The sequence below is a fragment of the Cricetulus griseus genome, chromosome 9, assembly GCF_003668045.3.
Source record: "Cricetulus griseus strain 17A/GY chromosome 9, alternate assembly CriGri-PICRH-1.0, whole genome shotgun sequence".
NCBI classification, from domain to species: Eukaryota; Metazoa; Chordata; class Mammalia; order Rodentia; family Cricetidae; genus Cricetulus; species Cricetulus griseus.
Genome location: NC_048602.1, coordinates 10,631,217 through 10,647,027, shown reverse-complemented (window position 1 = coordinate 10,647,027; position 15,811 = coordinate 10,631,217). Strand labels below are relative to the sequence as shown.

General features: G+C 53.3%; 1 protein-coding gene across 1 annotated transcript in view; it reads left to right on the top strand.

Moving 5' to 3' along the window:
• Bicra (BRD4 interacting chromatin remodeling complex associated protein) overlaps positions 1-12,374 on the top strand; it is a 73,111-nt gene extending 60,737 nt beyond the window's left edge. Inside the window, 9 exon segments of the mRNA XM_035449386.1 lie at positions 5,472-5,805; positions 5,808-6,082; positions 6,196-6,376; positions 6,589-6,698; positions 7,194-7,255; positions 8,126-8,274; positions 8,452-8,546; positions 8,737-8,839; positions 10,441-12,374. Of these exon segments, the coding sequence (XP_035305277.1) occupies positions 5,472-5,805; positions 5,808-6,082; positions 6,196-6,376; positions 6,589-6,698; positions 7,194-7,255; positions 8,126-8,274; positions 8,452-8,546; positions 8,737-8,839; positions 10,441-11,576 (2,445 nt within the window). The 3' untranslated portion in view covers positions 11,577-12,374.
• The last annotated feature ends 3,437 nt before the right edge of the window (positions 12,375-15,811 follow it).

Below are 15,811 nucleotides of genomic sequence, written 5' to 3'. Positions count from 1 at the left end.
GGGCTAGGTTGAATCGGTGAGCTGGTGTGCCCTCCACACATAGTAGGAGCTTGCTTGGGTTTGCTGTAGTCAGGACCTCCCGCTGTTGTAGTAGGTCTGTGTTTCTTTATATGGGACTGTGCACTCAGAGGCCAGAGGTGTCAAATGCCCTGGAGCTGGAGTTACAGGCTGTCGTGAGCCACCTGATGTGGGTGCTGGGAACAGAACCTGGGTCCTCTGGAAGAGCAACAGGTGCACTTAACCACCGAGCCAGCTCTCAGGTTCTGTCCTTTTATACTTTTTTTTTTTTTTTTTGAAGTTTTGTTTATTTTATGTATATGGTGCTCTATCTGCACGTACACCTGCAGACCAGAAGAGGGCACCAGATCCCATTATAGATGGTTGCGAGCCACCTTGTGGTGGCTGGGAATTGAACTCAAGACCTCCGGTAGAGTAGTCAGTGCTCTTAACTGCTGAGCCATCTCTCCAGGCCCCCCCCCCCTTTATACTTTTTAAATGCTGGCCACAAGCCCTGAATGTCCCTGCATGTAGCTGACAAGTCATGGTCTGAGGGAATTGTGGAGTGTTGGGGAGGGGGAGCCCTAGCATCTTCCACCACCTCTTCTGGGCCGTGTGCTCTTAGGCAAGATGATTTCTCTGTGCCTCAGTTTCCCTACCTCTGAGTAAGGATGATAATGACAGCGGCTACTGTATAGAGCGGGGACACATATGTAAACTCATGCATGCTGTGGTTTGTTTTTGTTTTTTTTTTTAAGATTTTTTTGTTTATTTTATGTGTACAACATTCTGCTTCCATGTCTATCTGCACACCAGAAGAGGGCACCAGATCTCATAACGGATGGTTGTGAGCCACCATGCGGTTGCTGGGAATTGAACTCAGGACCTCTGGAAGAGCAGTCGGTGCTCTTAACCACTGAGCCATCTCTCCAGCCCTGTTTTTGATTTTCAAGACAGGGTTTCTCTGTGTAGCCCGGCTGGCCTCGAACTCACAGAGATCCACCTGCCTCTGAGTCCCAAGTGCTGGGATTAAAGGCGTGCGCCACCACTTCCCTACCTGTGTGCTGTGTCCTTACACCAGGTCTGACCAACACTGAGACAGCTCTTAACCAGAAGGAGTCAGATAGCTGGGTGTGGTTTCTCATACTTGCAAGCCTGCCTACCCCTTGGGTATCAGAGGCAGGAAGGCCCAGAGGTTCAAGGTTATCCTGGGCTTCGGAGTGAGTTCCAGGTTAGCCTTCAGGTCATGAGACTGAACAGACATGCCTTGAATCCCATGACCTAGAAGGCAGAGGCAGGCAGAGTTCTGAGTTCGAGATATTCTGAGTTCCAGGTCAGCCTGGGCTACACCAGAGTCTTGCCTTAAACCAAGAAATAAGAAAGGTGTCAGGCAGGGCTGCAGTCATGTAAAGGCTTGCTGAGGTTGGTGAACCTGCCTCCCAGCTCAGCCTGTGTGGGCGTCCGAAGAGACAGGTCACAACAAGCCGTGGTTGGCGTCCCCACAGTGGGTGAGTAGTGGAAACCAGCTGTGGGTGAGAGTGGAAGCCTGCTTGGTGGCCTAGTCTTGAAAGTGAGATAGGATCACTTTGGGGGAAATCCCTGGTCACAGACTCTAATCCTGGGATGATATGGGTGAGAAATATGGGGAGATGGGGTGGCAAGGTGTGTCTTAGATACTGATAGTAAATTTTAATTTTTTTTTAATGGATATGGGTATTTTGCCTGCATGTTTGTATGTCCACCACTTGTATGCCTGGTGCCACAGAGGCCAGAAGAGGGTGTCAGAACCCTTGGAAATATCAGCGGTTGTGAGCTGCCATGTGGGTGCTGGGAATCAAACTGTAGACTTCTCTGGAAGAGCTGCCAGTGCTCTTAACCACTGAGCCATCTCACCAGCCCCTGACAGTCTTAGTGTTTTTTTTTTCTTAGTTCAAATGCTATGTTTTTCTTACTTGGATCCTTTGAGACTAAGTTGTACCTGTTACCCCTGCTCTGGACTCCTGAGATTTTAGTGCAGTATGACTGCACTAAAATCTTTAGTGCAGTATGACTTCCCTAGGAAGAGTTTTCTCTTTGATCGTTGTATCAGTCAGACATAGTGTATATCATCTATAACCGAAGCTGGAGGCTGCGGCAGGAAGATTACTGGATGCTTGAGGCTAGTCTGAGTTAACAAGTGAGACCTCAAAAACAAGCAAAAAACGAAACAAACAAAAAAAGACCCGCTTGCTTTGTACTGTTGTACAAACTAGAGCTTTGAACTGCTGTTTGTGCTGTTAGCAGCGCTAGCAAATTTGGTGTACACACTGGACTCAGTTCTGTGCTTCCGTTTGTATGTTTCAAATTTATTCTTTTTTTTTTTTTTTTTTTTTTTTTTTTTTGGTTTTTCGAGACAGGGATTCTCTGTAACTTTAGCGCCTGTCCTGGCACTCACTCTGGAGACCAGGCTGGCCTCGAACTCACAGAGATCCGCCTGCCTCTGCCTCCCGGGTGCTGGGATTAAAGGCGTGCGCCACCAACGCCCGGCTGAATTTATTCTTATATTTACTTTCCATGTGCATATTTATGGACGTGTGCCAGAGGGTCTGCATGAGGGTCTGTTTTCCTTTCCCACAGGGTAGATCCTGGGGTTTGAATTTGGGTCTTGTAGGCTTGTGGACCGATGCGTTGTCCACTGAGCCATCCCCCCCTACACACACACACACACACACACACACACACTCATAAACCAGTTTAAACACTCGCTCAGCAATATAGTCCTGTTTCACTTAGCTCTCCCGAGCCCCCGTGTGGCCATTACTGGAAAGGCATTTGGGGTAATGGAAAGACACTAGTCAGCTTTCCTTACACTGGGCAGCACTCTGGTTTGTCTACTGTAAATATGGCCACAGTAGATATCCCTGTGAACAATGACTGGGGTTGTCTTTCAAGATTATTTATTTTGAGTCAGCGGTAGTGGCGCTCACCTTTAATCCTAGCACCCGGGAAACAGAGGCCAGCCTCGTCTACCAAGGGAGTTCCAAGAAAGCCAGGATTATTGCACAAAGAAACAACCCAAAAAATTATACATTTATTTGCCTAATGTATATCTCCACCATGTGTGTACCTGCTACCTGGTGCCAGGTGTGTGTGTGTGTCAGAGGACACTGTCGGACTCCTGGACCTGGAGTAAAGGATGGTTGTGAGCCACCATGTGGGTAGTGGAACCTAAACCTAGATCTTCTGGAAGAGCATCCCAGAAAAAAAGTATCCCCTTTTACTCTTTGGGTGATGGTGGCATGAACACTTTTAATCCCAGCACTCAGGAGGCAGAGACAGGTGGAACTCTTTAGTTGGAGGCCAGCCTGGTCTCCAGAGTTCCAGGACAACCAGGGCTACGCAGAGAAACCCTTCTCGAAAAAGCAAAAGAAATTCAAGTGAAACACCAATCAGAAATATCCCTAAAGGGCGTTCACAGCGGTCTGTGACTCCAGTTCCAGGGGATCCAGTGCTCTCTTCTGGCTTCTGTGGGCCAGACATACATCAGGTAAAACACCTGTATACATTAAAAAAAAAAAAATCCCTAAAGGACATCAGCACAGGACATCTGCCCTGCTTTGCAGATAGACACTTCTGCCCCAACCCCTTCCCTATGCCTATTCCAAATTTCCTGGGGAAGGAACAGCTAAGTTAAAGGGTTTGTTTTGTTTAGCTGAGGATGACCTTGAACTCCTAATCCCCCTGTGCTGGGATCACAGCCCTTGAGCCACTGTGCCAGGTTGACATCAAGTCTTGGCGCATAGTGGAGACAGACACACTACCAACTAACGAAACGAAGCCTTGAAATCACCAAAGCAAGCTGCCTTCTCTGGCATTGTCGGAGTGTGGTCCCTTTCACTGTGTGGCAGGCCCAGAGCTGTTACTCTGCCCCGTTTGGAGCTGGCAGGACCGTAGGGGTGGTGAGGCTGGTGGCTTGATCTAGTTTGTTTTAGGTGTGTTTTACTTCTTAGCTGCCAAAAGTTAATCAGAGCTAAGCTTGGGAGGGTTGCTCAAAGTGTCCCAGCCACAGAGGCCAGATGGGTAGAGGAGAAACGCCATGCAGAGGTTCAGACAGCAATGCTGAGCTGAAGATCGCCTGCCCCTTGGTGTAGAGCAAGGGTTCTCAGCATGTGGGTCACGCCCTCTTTGGGGGTTGAAGGATACTTTCACAGAGGTTGCCTGAGACCATCAGAAAACACAGATATTTAGAGTATGATTCCTAAAAGTAGCAAAATAAGTAACGAAAATAATTTTGTGGTTGGAGGTCATGACGGAACTGTATTAAAGAGGTGCAGCATTAGCAAGGTTGAGAACCCCTGAGGTCGAGTGAGGAGCCCTCAGGTCTTGAGTCTGTGTGGGTGTGCCCATGTGTGTGCCACAGGCCATGTGTGGAGGGCTGAGGACCACTTGTGGGAGATGGTTCTCTCTTTCCACATTGTGGGTTCTGGGGATCGAACTCAGGTCATCAGTCTTGGCAGCAAGTCTTTACCTGCTGAGCCATCTTGTCAGCCGAGTGTCCCAGAAGGTAGGGTGGGAGCCATGTGAGGACCTAAAAGTTCGAGACCTGCCTCTCCCTGGTGGCCGACTCCCTCTGCAGCTAGCTGTAAGTAAGCGAGCGCAAGCTACACTGTGAGACACCCCATTAGCCAATACTGGTGGCCAAGTCAGTGTCAAGGTGCTGGCACTCACTGGTTACACAATGCCTGCTGTGGCTGTGACTTGAGGATGACAGCCAAACCGTGACCGATGCCTGCTCCGGTGGAAGGACGGTGCACTGGTGCAGGATGCGGGCTGGATAGTGTCGGCTGATGCTTTGGACAACACACATCTACAAAGGTGGACATGGAGCTGGGGTCACCGGGACACTGAGACAGGCAACAAAAGCCAGGGCTCCAAGCACAGTGCCCAGAACACACCACCCACGCACACAAAAATTTCCCATGGTCGGCCTCTTCCTATGGCCTTCTTGTCCTTGCTCCTGGGTCATGAAACCTCCCACACTGGCCGGCAGCCACATGTCCCGAGTGGCGTCCATGTATCGTCCTGCGGGCTCCTCCCTGTGCCGTGTGTGTGCTGTGCTCCTCCTGCCTCCTGCTCAGCAGCTTGTGGTCCTCCCCGTTGTCCCTGCCGCTGCTGTTTCCTCTACTGCTGCTGCCGCCAACCTGCACACCCCGCAGGGCTTGCCTTCGTCTGCTGGGTGGGGGTGCACCGGGGAGATCAGAGGGTATAGCGTAGGGTGGGGGACGCGTGGAGACATGCAGGGGTGGCGGGTGAGGTTGGGGAGTTGGGAAAGATGGGTGGTGTCAGTGGGGTCCTGAGAATGGAGCCTGGGATGGGATGGTCGGTGTCTGGGTGAAGGTGCCTGGGTTACAGTGTCTTGGGAAAGTGGAAGCCAAAGCCAACCGACCAATCTGAGCCTGTCTGTGCCTCTCTCTCTCTCTCCCTTTTCTGTACAGATCCCCACAGCTGCCCCCTCCCCATCTCTACCTCACCAGCCCACCCTGGGAGACAGCCCCCACATGCCCTCTCCACACCCTGCCAGACCCCCTTCCCGCCCACCCTCAAGACCCCACTCCCGCCCTCCGTCCCAGCCACAGAGCCTGACCTGCCCGCCCTTGGAGCCCACCCTGCACCCCTGTCCTCCACCCCAGGGCCCCCCAACTCTACCAGGTATCTTTGTCATCCAGAATCAATTAGGTGCCCCACCACCAGCCGGCACCCCAGCCCCCACGGCCCCAGGCCCACCCCAGCCCCCTCTTCGTCCCCCATCCCAGCCCCCTGAGGGCCCACTGCCCCAGCCCCCCACCTCCCTCCTGCCTCCACCCCCTCTACCGCGGCCTCCTCCTCTGAGCCCTCCACCAGGTTGCCAGGCCCCACACCCCCTGACTTCCAGCTCCAGTTCCCACAGGGCCAGGGGCCCCATAAGTCCCCCACTCCGCCACCAGCCCTCCACATGGTCCCTGAGCCCACAGCACCCCCTCCGCCGCCACCTCGGACCTTCCAGATGGTAACCGCCCCCTTCCCGGCACTCGCACAGCCAAAAGCACTTCTGGAAAGATTCCACCAGGTAACCATCAGTAGGGACACCTGGCCCTGCCCTGCCTACTATGTGTCCATGTGCATCTGGCCACCCCTACTGTGATGCCGTGCCTGGCCTCTCAACCACCTCTCCTTCCCCAGGTGCCATCTGGGGTTATCCTCCAGAATAAGGCTGGGGGCACCCCCACCACCCCACAAACGGCCACCACCCTGGGGCCCCTCTCCACTCCTACTGCCTCTGTGCTAGTCACCGGACAGGCTCCACCTGGGACTCCTGCCTCCTCCAGCCATGCCCCAGCCTCCACACCTATGGCCACCACAGGTAGGGAGAGGAGCCTGCCTAGGCAAAGGGATGGGTAGAACGGCTGTATACCAGAGCCCAGGGTGTTGCCCCACCCTCCTGAAGGACAGACTGCCCAGGACTCGGGAATGGGGCATTGGGAGAGCTGTGGGGTGGGAAGGGTACTCACCATGGAGGACGGGGCCCTCATGCTGGTGACCCCCCCACCCCCTCCTTTCCCTGCTCTACCCTAGGCCTCCCTTCTCTACTCCCTGCAGAAAACAAAGCTTTTGCCGGCAACCTTCCAACCCTGAGTGTGGCCAAAGCTGCTGTGTCTGGGCCAGGGAAGCCCCCAGCACTGCAGGTAAGGAACCTCGTATCAACTAGGGATCAAAGAGTGAGCTGGGTCACAGTCCATCATTAAGGGAAAGCCAGGGCAGAGACCTTGGAAGGATGCTCTTTATTGGCTCACTCGCTGGCTTCATCATTCATTGGCTTATTCTCTTTCTAGGCTAGGACCTTACAAAGCTCAGGCCTAGGAAATGGTGCCACCCACAAAAGGCTGGGCCCTCTGGGATCAGTTCATCAAGTTAATCCCCAAAGGGCAGACATCAGTCGAGGCTTCTCTTAGGTGACTCTAGGCTGTGTCAAGTTGATAGTTAAGGCTAACCAGGCCACAGGCATATAACACCATACCTGGCTTGCCCCACCAGGTTTCTCTTGGTGGGCAGGGATGCTGTAGCCTGGACCAGCCCCCTTCACCATCTATGTTCTTGGCTAGAGAAGGGACATAGACTGAGGAGACGGAGAAGTCTTCCTCCTAGCAGCACCCATCACTCAACCCTTCCTCCTTCCACAGTATGACAGCAAGTTGTGCAGCCTGAAGAAACAGCCCCTACTGCAACCCAGCAAAGAAGCCTGGTGAGTGACAGCCAGCTGCCCCAAGCACTCCACAAAGTCCCAGCTCCAGCTCTCCCTAGTTGTATGCATTCCCTCTTGAACTCAGTTTCCCTTCTGCCAAGGGAGTGATGGAAGCAGGGTCAGGAGGAGGGGACATTGGCAGGCTGCTGTCGCGTTTCTGCGCCTTGTCAGAGGTGGGGAAGAGCCAGGAAGAAAGCCAGTGGGTGAAGAATGGAAGCCAGGGGTGTCCAGATGGGCCCGTGGGTTCAGTACACATAACAGTGTTTTTGAGTGAGTCAGCCAATGGGTGAGGGCAGGCAAGCTGAGAGGGTAAGTGGTGCTTGTTCTCCTCCTACCAAAGTGTTTGCCAATGGAGACCACAACAAATAAACATGAGTAGGAGATCTGCACCATGGTGCCAGACGGCTAGTCTTCAAGGCTTGTCTGATGGGGACACGTGATGGGAAAAACCAATCTACTGTAATAGGGAGTCCGTAGAAAACCACAACTGAGAAATAGAGCAGGTGTTTAAAACCTAATACCCCCCCTCCCCCAGGCAACCCGGCTCCTTCACACTTTCTTAGGCCGGAGGCACTGGATAGGTCCTGCCCCCTGGTGGCAGGAGACGGAACAGCATGGACCTTAAGGTTCCCGCCTTGGATGCTCTAAGCAAGAGTATCCGCACTTTTCCAGGCTTCTCTTAACTCTTCTGTCACCTGTTAACTTTGGTCCATGGCCAGGGAAGCCATGAGACAAGTGGAAAGCAGGGAGCCAGGTTGGCGCCACCCTCCTTTGCAGTCTTGAGTTTATAGCCCCGGGGGCTGAGGTCCAGGATCAGTTTCTCCGGCCCTCACCCCCAGCTCTGTGTATGTGGTCTAACCCCACCCCCAGCTTCCTGGAGCATCTGCACAAACATCAGGGCTCTGTCCTGCACCCCGATTACAAGACAGCCTTCCCTTCCTTCGAGGACGCCCTCCATCGCCTCCTGCCCTACCACGTCTACCAGGGTGCCCTCCCCTCCCCCAACGACTACCACAAAGGTGAGGCGCCCCCTCTGCTCTCCTCCCATGTCCCCAAGTGCGCTCAGCTCAGCCACCAGCCCTCGGTGTTCAGGCAGCAGAGCATGGAGTAGGGTGAGGAGGGTGACTGTAGGCGCCCTGTGCCACTCACTCATCCCCCAACCCATTTCCCACCCCGTGTGGCTTTTCTTCCATCAGTGGATGAAGAATTTGAGACTGTCTCCACGCAGCTGCTCAAACGCACCCAGGCCATGCTCAATAAATACCGGCTTTTGCTTCTGGAAGAGTCCCGGGTAGGATTCTCAGGCTGCTGGGGTTCCTCCCCCGCTGTGAACTCTCCTTGCCTCATTCTGGACAGGGGTGGGATTTCTCTCCTTAGCTGGGAGGGAGGTAGATGGTCTGAGCCTGACCAATCACACCCTGCCAATATCTTCTCTTCCCCAACTTGCTCTCCCGTGTGTCCTTTTTATTGCCCCGCCACAGAGAGTCAGCCCTTCTGCAGAGATGGTTATGATTGACCGGATGTTCATTCAGGAGGAGAAGACCACCCTTGCCTTGGATAAGCAGCTCGCCAAGGAAAAGCCTGGTGAGAGGGGAGGGGGGCATCCCTCACCTATCCTGCGTCTTGCTGCTGAGATTACCTGAGTGAGCAGCCTGAGTGCTTGGGCAGGAGGAGCTCTGTGAGTTTCAGTACAGCCTAGTCTGAAAACAAACCAAAAAAAAATCAAGGATTACATGTTGAGTGGCCTTACCTTTTCTTTGCTCCCAGGGTGTACACGAATTCCACAACCCCTGGCTTTTCCAAAATTATCCTTTCTCTTGAAAAAAAAAAAATCCACCATTCTGCTTCCCCCTACCCCAGCCCTGGTCTTTTTACACACTCACAGGAGTCAGGACACAAGTATATAAACTTTCTGAATCCTTTGAGGTATGTTCTGGAGCTTTCTGCCTTTGAGAAGGAGACGTGATGCCTACATGGGTCTTCTGAGTGTCCCTAGTAGGTCTGGGAAGGACCCTGTGATCACACACAAGAATTTCTGTAACAAATCTGATGCACAACATGGGATTAAGTCAAAGCTATAAGCAACCAGTGGGGGGCTGTGGGCGTGCATTATAGGGAGCAGCAGAAAACAAGGAAATAACCTTGGAGCATTTGTTTGTTTCTGGGGTGCTAGTGTTTAAACTCAGGGCTAGAAGCATGCTAGGCTAGGGCTGTACTATGCCCCCAGCCCCTCACTGGGGGATTCTAGGCAGGGGCTCTACCACTGAGCCACACCCTAGCCCCTCACTGGAGGATTCTAGGCAGGGGCTCTACCACTGAGCCACGCCCCCAGCCCCTCACTGGGGGATTCTAGGCAGGGGCTCTACCACTGAGCCACGCCCCCAGCCCCTCACTGGGGGATTCTAGGCAGGGGCTCTACCACTGAGCCACGCCCCCAGCCCCTCACTGGGGGATTCTAGGCAGGGGCTCTACCACTGAGCCACCCCCCCCCGCCCCTCACTGGGGGTTCTAGGTAGGAAATTTACTGGCAATCACTCCCCAATCCTGTTTTGAATTTTTAGCTTTACTTCTTTAGAGACAGGGTCTCACTAAGCCCCCTGGCTTGCCTTTGGTTTGAAGCCTAGACTGGCCTTTGTACTCCAGATCCTCTTGCCTCATCCTCCTGAGTAGCCAGAATGACAGATGTAGGCCACTACACCCTCCCTGGGACTGTATTTTCTGTTTTAAATTCTGTTTGTTTCACGCACGTGTAACCCTGGTAGGGCAGTGAAGTTTTAGGGAGGGCTTGGGAATCGTTGATAAAGTAAGCCTGCAGAGTGGGGTGACCCAAGGATCTGCTCGGTCTAGACCAGTAAGTAGTTCTCAGCCTTCCTAATGCCGTGACCCTTTAATACCTTCCTCGTGTTGGGGTGACCCCCCACCCGGACATAAAATTATTTCCATTGCTATTTCATAACTGTAATTTTGCTGTTGTGTGTCGTAATGTCAATATCTGACCTTCAGGATATCTGATATGCTATGTGAAAGGTTTGTCCGACTCCTCAAGGAAGGGGTCGCAACCCCCAGGTTGAGAACCGCTGGTCTTGACTCGCCCTGAACCACAAGATGAGAGAGATTCAGGGTACAAATGCATCTCTCAGCTTAGCTCCTAACGCTGGGGGTTTTCTCTGTCCCCAACTCCACAGACGAGTACGTGTCTTCCTCCCGATCCCTCGGCTTCCCTGTCCCAGTGTCTTCCGAGGGTCACCGGCTCCCGGGCCATGGCCCGTCATCCTCATCTTCCACACCCGGAACCTCCACCCAGCCCCCTCCTCACCTCCCCACCAAGCTAGTGATCCGGCACGGCGGGGCTGGCGGCTCTCCTTCGGTGACCTGGGCCAGAGCATCATCATCCTTGTCGTCCACATCCTCCTCCTCCTCCTCCTCCTCTGCCGCCTCCTCCCTGGACGCCGACGAGGACGGCCCCATGCCCTCCCGCAACCGGCCACCCATCAAGACCTATGAGGCCCGCAGCCGCATCGGCCTCAAGCTGAAGATCAAACAGGAGGCGGGGCTCAGCAAGGTGGTGCACAACACCGCGCTGGACCCCGTGCACCAGCCTTTGCCGGCCGCCGCGGCGGCGGCACCGGCGCCTGCACCTGCGAAAGGGGCGGAGCCCCCGCCACGCCCTGCTCCGCCCTCACTCCCACCTGCCACGCAGGCGCAGATGAATGGCACTCTAGACCATCCCCCGCCCGCAGCGCGCAAACCCACCCTGCCCGCACCCTGCCCGCGCCTCCCATTGCGCAAGACCTACCGCGAGAACTTGGGCGACCCAGGGGCCGCCGCCGAGGGTGCACAGGGCCGGCCGCGGGGTGCGAGCAGCCCGACCCCACTGCCTGCCAAGGTGGACGAGGCCACCAGTGGGCTGATCCGCGAGCTGGCTGCGGTGGAGGACGAACTGTACCAGCGTGTTCTCAAGGGCGGCCCACCACCCCCAGAAACCCCAGCCTCCACCACCAGCCAGGGCCCCACCGAACCCAGCTGGGAAGCACCCGCGCTCCCCCCGGCCAAACGACGCAAGTCCGAGTCCCCTGATGTGGACCAGGCCAGCTTCTCTAGTGACAGCCCGCAGGACGATACGCTCACAGAGCATTTGCAGAGTGCCATTGATAGCATCCTTAACCTGCAGCAGGCCCCTGGCCGGACACCCACAGCCCCATACCCCCATACAGGGCCCACGCCTGGCACCCCCACATCCCCAGTGCCCCTGCACCGGCCAGACGCCTTTCCACCTTCCAGTCACAACGGTGGCCTCGGTGCCAGGACGTTGAACAGATAACACTGGGCTGTTCCTGCGGCCCCTGTCAGGTGCCCCCAACCCCACCTCCAGGGGAAGCAGCCTGGCAGCCGACCTCCACCTCCAAGGGGACACTAAACCAGTTCCCCTGACAATTCTTGCCTAAGTTATTTGAGTCACAAAGGCCTCCCCGCCCTCCTGCTTCCACGTTGGCTAGAGAGTTGGGATGGGGCGTGGGCTTTCTAGGGGAAAGGGGGCCTGTGATGTACAATGTCCCCCTGGCACAGGACAGGCCAGGGGAGACGAGCAAGTGTTTCCCAGGACTGGGCTACTGGTAACACCTGAATTCCAGGCCTTGTCTGATTGGCTTCATGGATCCCTGTCCCGGGCGCTCAGAGCTGTGAGAGACCTTCAGACAGGCTCGACTCTCTTCCCATTGCCCACAGAGCCTGGAAAATTAGGAAGCAAGGACTCAAGCCAGTGTCCCAAAGTACCCGCGTCCCATCCATAACGTGCACACGCCTGAGTCATCCTGTGTGTGTACATGCACGAAGAGTGTAAGAGAGATTCCCAACACCCACCCCCCCCCGGTCCCTCCAGATGAACAAGACACGAGCCTTCCTCCTCCCAAGCCGTCTTCCCTGTATTCTTCTTGCCTCCAGCCCACCACGTCACGTTTTGAAATCTCGGAGACAAAACTAGTACTGTAAGATAAAGATTTTTTTTTGTACTGTATTTATTGTGTATAACGATTTTTTTAAAGGGAGAATTCTGTACATCTAGAACTCTTGTAAATTAAAAGCCGATCCTTTTTTTTTTTTTTTTTCAAACTGTACTCAGGCCCCCTGCGGCCCCTGTTGCTTTTGGGTGTTTTATTTGGGGACTGGTGTTGATGGGTTGGGAACAAGCCAACAGAGAGGAACTTCATATATTGGGTGAGTGTCCACTGGGTCCGAGGCCATGTTCTAAGCCCTGTGGGGCCTTGAGATGGCTGGATAGATGCCGCACTTTCCAGGCATGATATGATCACTGGGATTTACCGTGAGAAGGAAAGAACTGACTCCCACACGTTTGTCTCTGACCACTACATACGTACACTTGCATACATGCCCACACACAAATAAATGTAGGGTTTTTTGTTTTTGTTTTTGTTAATTAGAAGGTAGCCTCTGAAACCAATACTGTCTGTTCTTCCTACACCCAGTTATGTACTATATCCAGCTTTACTCAGGGAAATGCTCTGAACCATTGCCCTGAGGTACATGTGGGGTTGGAACCCTAGCAGTCCAGGGTCAGTGTTCTCAACCATCCATGCTGCACCTTATTTTTAGACAGTTTGCCGGGTTGGAACCCTAGCAGTCCAGGGTCAGTGTTCTCAACCATCCATGCCGCACCTTATTTTTAGACAGTTTGCCGCTCAAAGACATTTATAGCGCTGCAGAGATGGCTCCGAGATTAAGAGTGCTTACACCTCTTTCAGAGGACCAGGTTTGGTTCCCAGCACCCGTATGGTTGCTCATGGCTGCCTGTAACTCCAGTTCCAGGATATGACATCATCTTCTGGGCTCCTTGGGCTCTTACACACATGCGGTACACATAAATACATTCCCGGACACATAAATAAAACAAGTCTTGGGGACACTTAGGGGTATGGTGGTACATGCCTGTCACCCCAGCTCCTGGGAGGTAGAAGCAGGAGACTCAGAAGTTCAACGTTATTCTCAATTACTTGGGGGGACCAAGGTCAGCCTGGCCTAAACAAGACCCTGTCTCAAAGCACAAATAAATAAGGGTTGGAGAGATGGCTCAGCGGTTAAAAGCACTGGCTACTCTTGCAGAGGACCTGAGTTTGATTTCTAGCACCTATTTAGTGGCTTATGACTATCTGTTAGCTCCAGTCCCAGGGCATTTGACACCTTCTGGCCAGTGAGGGTACTTCATGCGCATGGTGCAAAATCATACAGGCAGGCCAAACCTATACACATCAAGTAAATCTTTGAGGAATTTAAATACATGCATAAAAATTGAAAAAAAAAAACCTGATTAGTATTCAGGAGACCCAGGATTCCATCCCAGCATCTCATGAATTGGACATGGTGGTACACCTCCATAATCCCAGAACTCTGGACAGAGGCAAGAGCATCAAAAGTTTAAGGTCACCCCCTCTGCTTCATAGTGGATTCTAGTCTAGCTTGGGCTGGGTGAGACCCTGCTTCAAAAGAAGGAAGGAAGGAAGAAGGAAGGAAAGGCTGCAGACATAATACCATGGATTTTGGGTGAAGGTTCTCGGTGAGCAAACAAAGACCTGAGTCCTGAGCCCCAGAATCCACATAAAAGCCAGATGTTACCTCAGACCTCTTCTTATCCCAGCACTGGGGTGAAAGGGCACAAAGCCTGGGGATTGGTAAAGGAGGACACGTGCCTTCGTCTGGTGGGCGCACACACTCATACGTACGTGCATAAAACACATGCAAAAATAACAGCAATAGCCGGGCGTTGGTGGCGCGTGCCTTTAATCCCAGCACTCGGGAGACAGAGGCAGACGGATCTCTGTGAGTTGGAGGCCAGCCTGGTCTCCAGAGTGAGTGCCAGGACAGGCTCCAAAGCTACACAGAGAAACCATGTGTCGAAAAAAACAAAAAGTAAAATAAAATAAATAACAGCAATAGGAACCCCTGGGCACTGGGTAACAACAGTGAGCCAACTAGATGATGGCACTCTTGTGGTCGATGCCTGGCATTGTGGGCAGGCAGCATTTTCAGAAATGCAATCGTTGGCTTGCCAGGTGTGGTAGCATATACCTGTACTCCAGCATGTGGGGGCTGAGGCAGGAGGATTATTAAGGCTCATTTGGGCTACTTAGGGAGACCATATTTGGGCTACTTAGGGAAACCATTGGTATTTTCAAAATAGTTTCTCGATGTAGCTCTGGCTGTCCTGGAACTCAATAACAGGCTGGCCTTGAAATCACAGAGATCGCTGGGCTTTGGTGGCGCATGCCTCTGATCCCAGCACTCGGGAGGCAGAGGCAGGCGGATCTCTGAGTTCGAGGCCAGCCTGGTCTACAAGAGCAAGTTCCAGGATAAGCTCCAAAGCTACACAGAGAAACCCTGTCTCACAAACAAACAAACAAACAAGCAAACAAACAGAAATCACAGAGATCTGCCTGCATCTGCCTCCTGAGTGCTGGGATTAAAGGCATGTGCCATGGCTAGAGACCCTATTTTAGAAGGTCAAAATAAAGTAAGGCCATATAATGTGATGTGAGCCAGTCTGCGAGTACAAGTATGCACCACCATGCTGGGTGTATGCTCTGTTGGGGAGGGGACCCAGGGCTCCATGCATCCTAGATGGGCACACTACCAGCTAAGCCACATCCACTCAAGTTGTTTTATTTTTTTCTGCTTTTGTTTTTTGTTTGCTTGTTTTCAACTCAGGGTCTCACTATGTAGCTTTGGCAGACCTGGAGTTTGCTATTCAGATCAGGCTGGGCTTCAAACCCATAGAGATCTGCCTGCCTCGGTCTCCCTAGTGTTGGAAAATATAGGCATGCACCACTATGACAGGATAAATTATTGGTATAACCTGCTGCAGCCTCTGTGTAGTCATTTGCTAAGAGACAGTCTGGGAGGGAGCCAAAAGAACCAGAGGACCAGGCTCAGCTCGAACCAAGGGACTGCACGCGCGCGAGCCCGTGCATGTTTTCACAGTACCCGCCAGGGGGCGCCCGAGGCCGACACAGGCTGAGACAGGGGGCCCGGGCCCGCCCTGCCCGGTGCTCCTCCCGCGCTCCCGTAGTCCCCCCCCACCCTCACTCCGCCCCCAGTTCTCCCAGCCCCTCACTAGCTTTCCTCACCCTCGAAGACCCCCCTCTTTGAAGTGGCCTTCTACCTTCCACACCCATTTCTGCCCCCTCCTTGGTCTTTCTTGCCACCCAAGAGCCCTCTCTCCTGACTCACCAAGTGCATAGGTCCTTTAGCCACCCCTAACGGTACTCTCTGAGAAGTCCCTGCCTGGGACCCTGCCACAGTCCCCTCTCCTGTGTATGTGACTCAGGTTCCTGCCTCTGATACCTCTCTATTTTCTTTCTAGTCTTCTCTTTCTCTTTGTGTCACTATGATTTTTATGGGCTAAATGTTTTGATTTACAGGGTTTGGGGGTGGGTTTTGTTGTTCTTAAATGCTTAGATTGGCCCATCTTTGAGTCAGATGCAAGCAGAGGCAGAAAGATCTCTGAATCTAAGGCCAGCCTGGTCTAGATAGTTCCAGGCTGGCCAA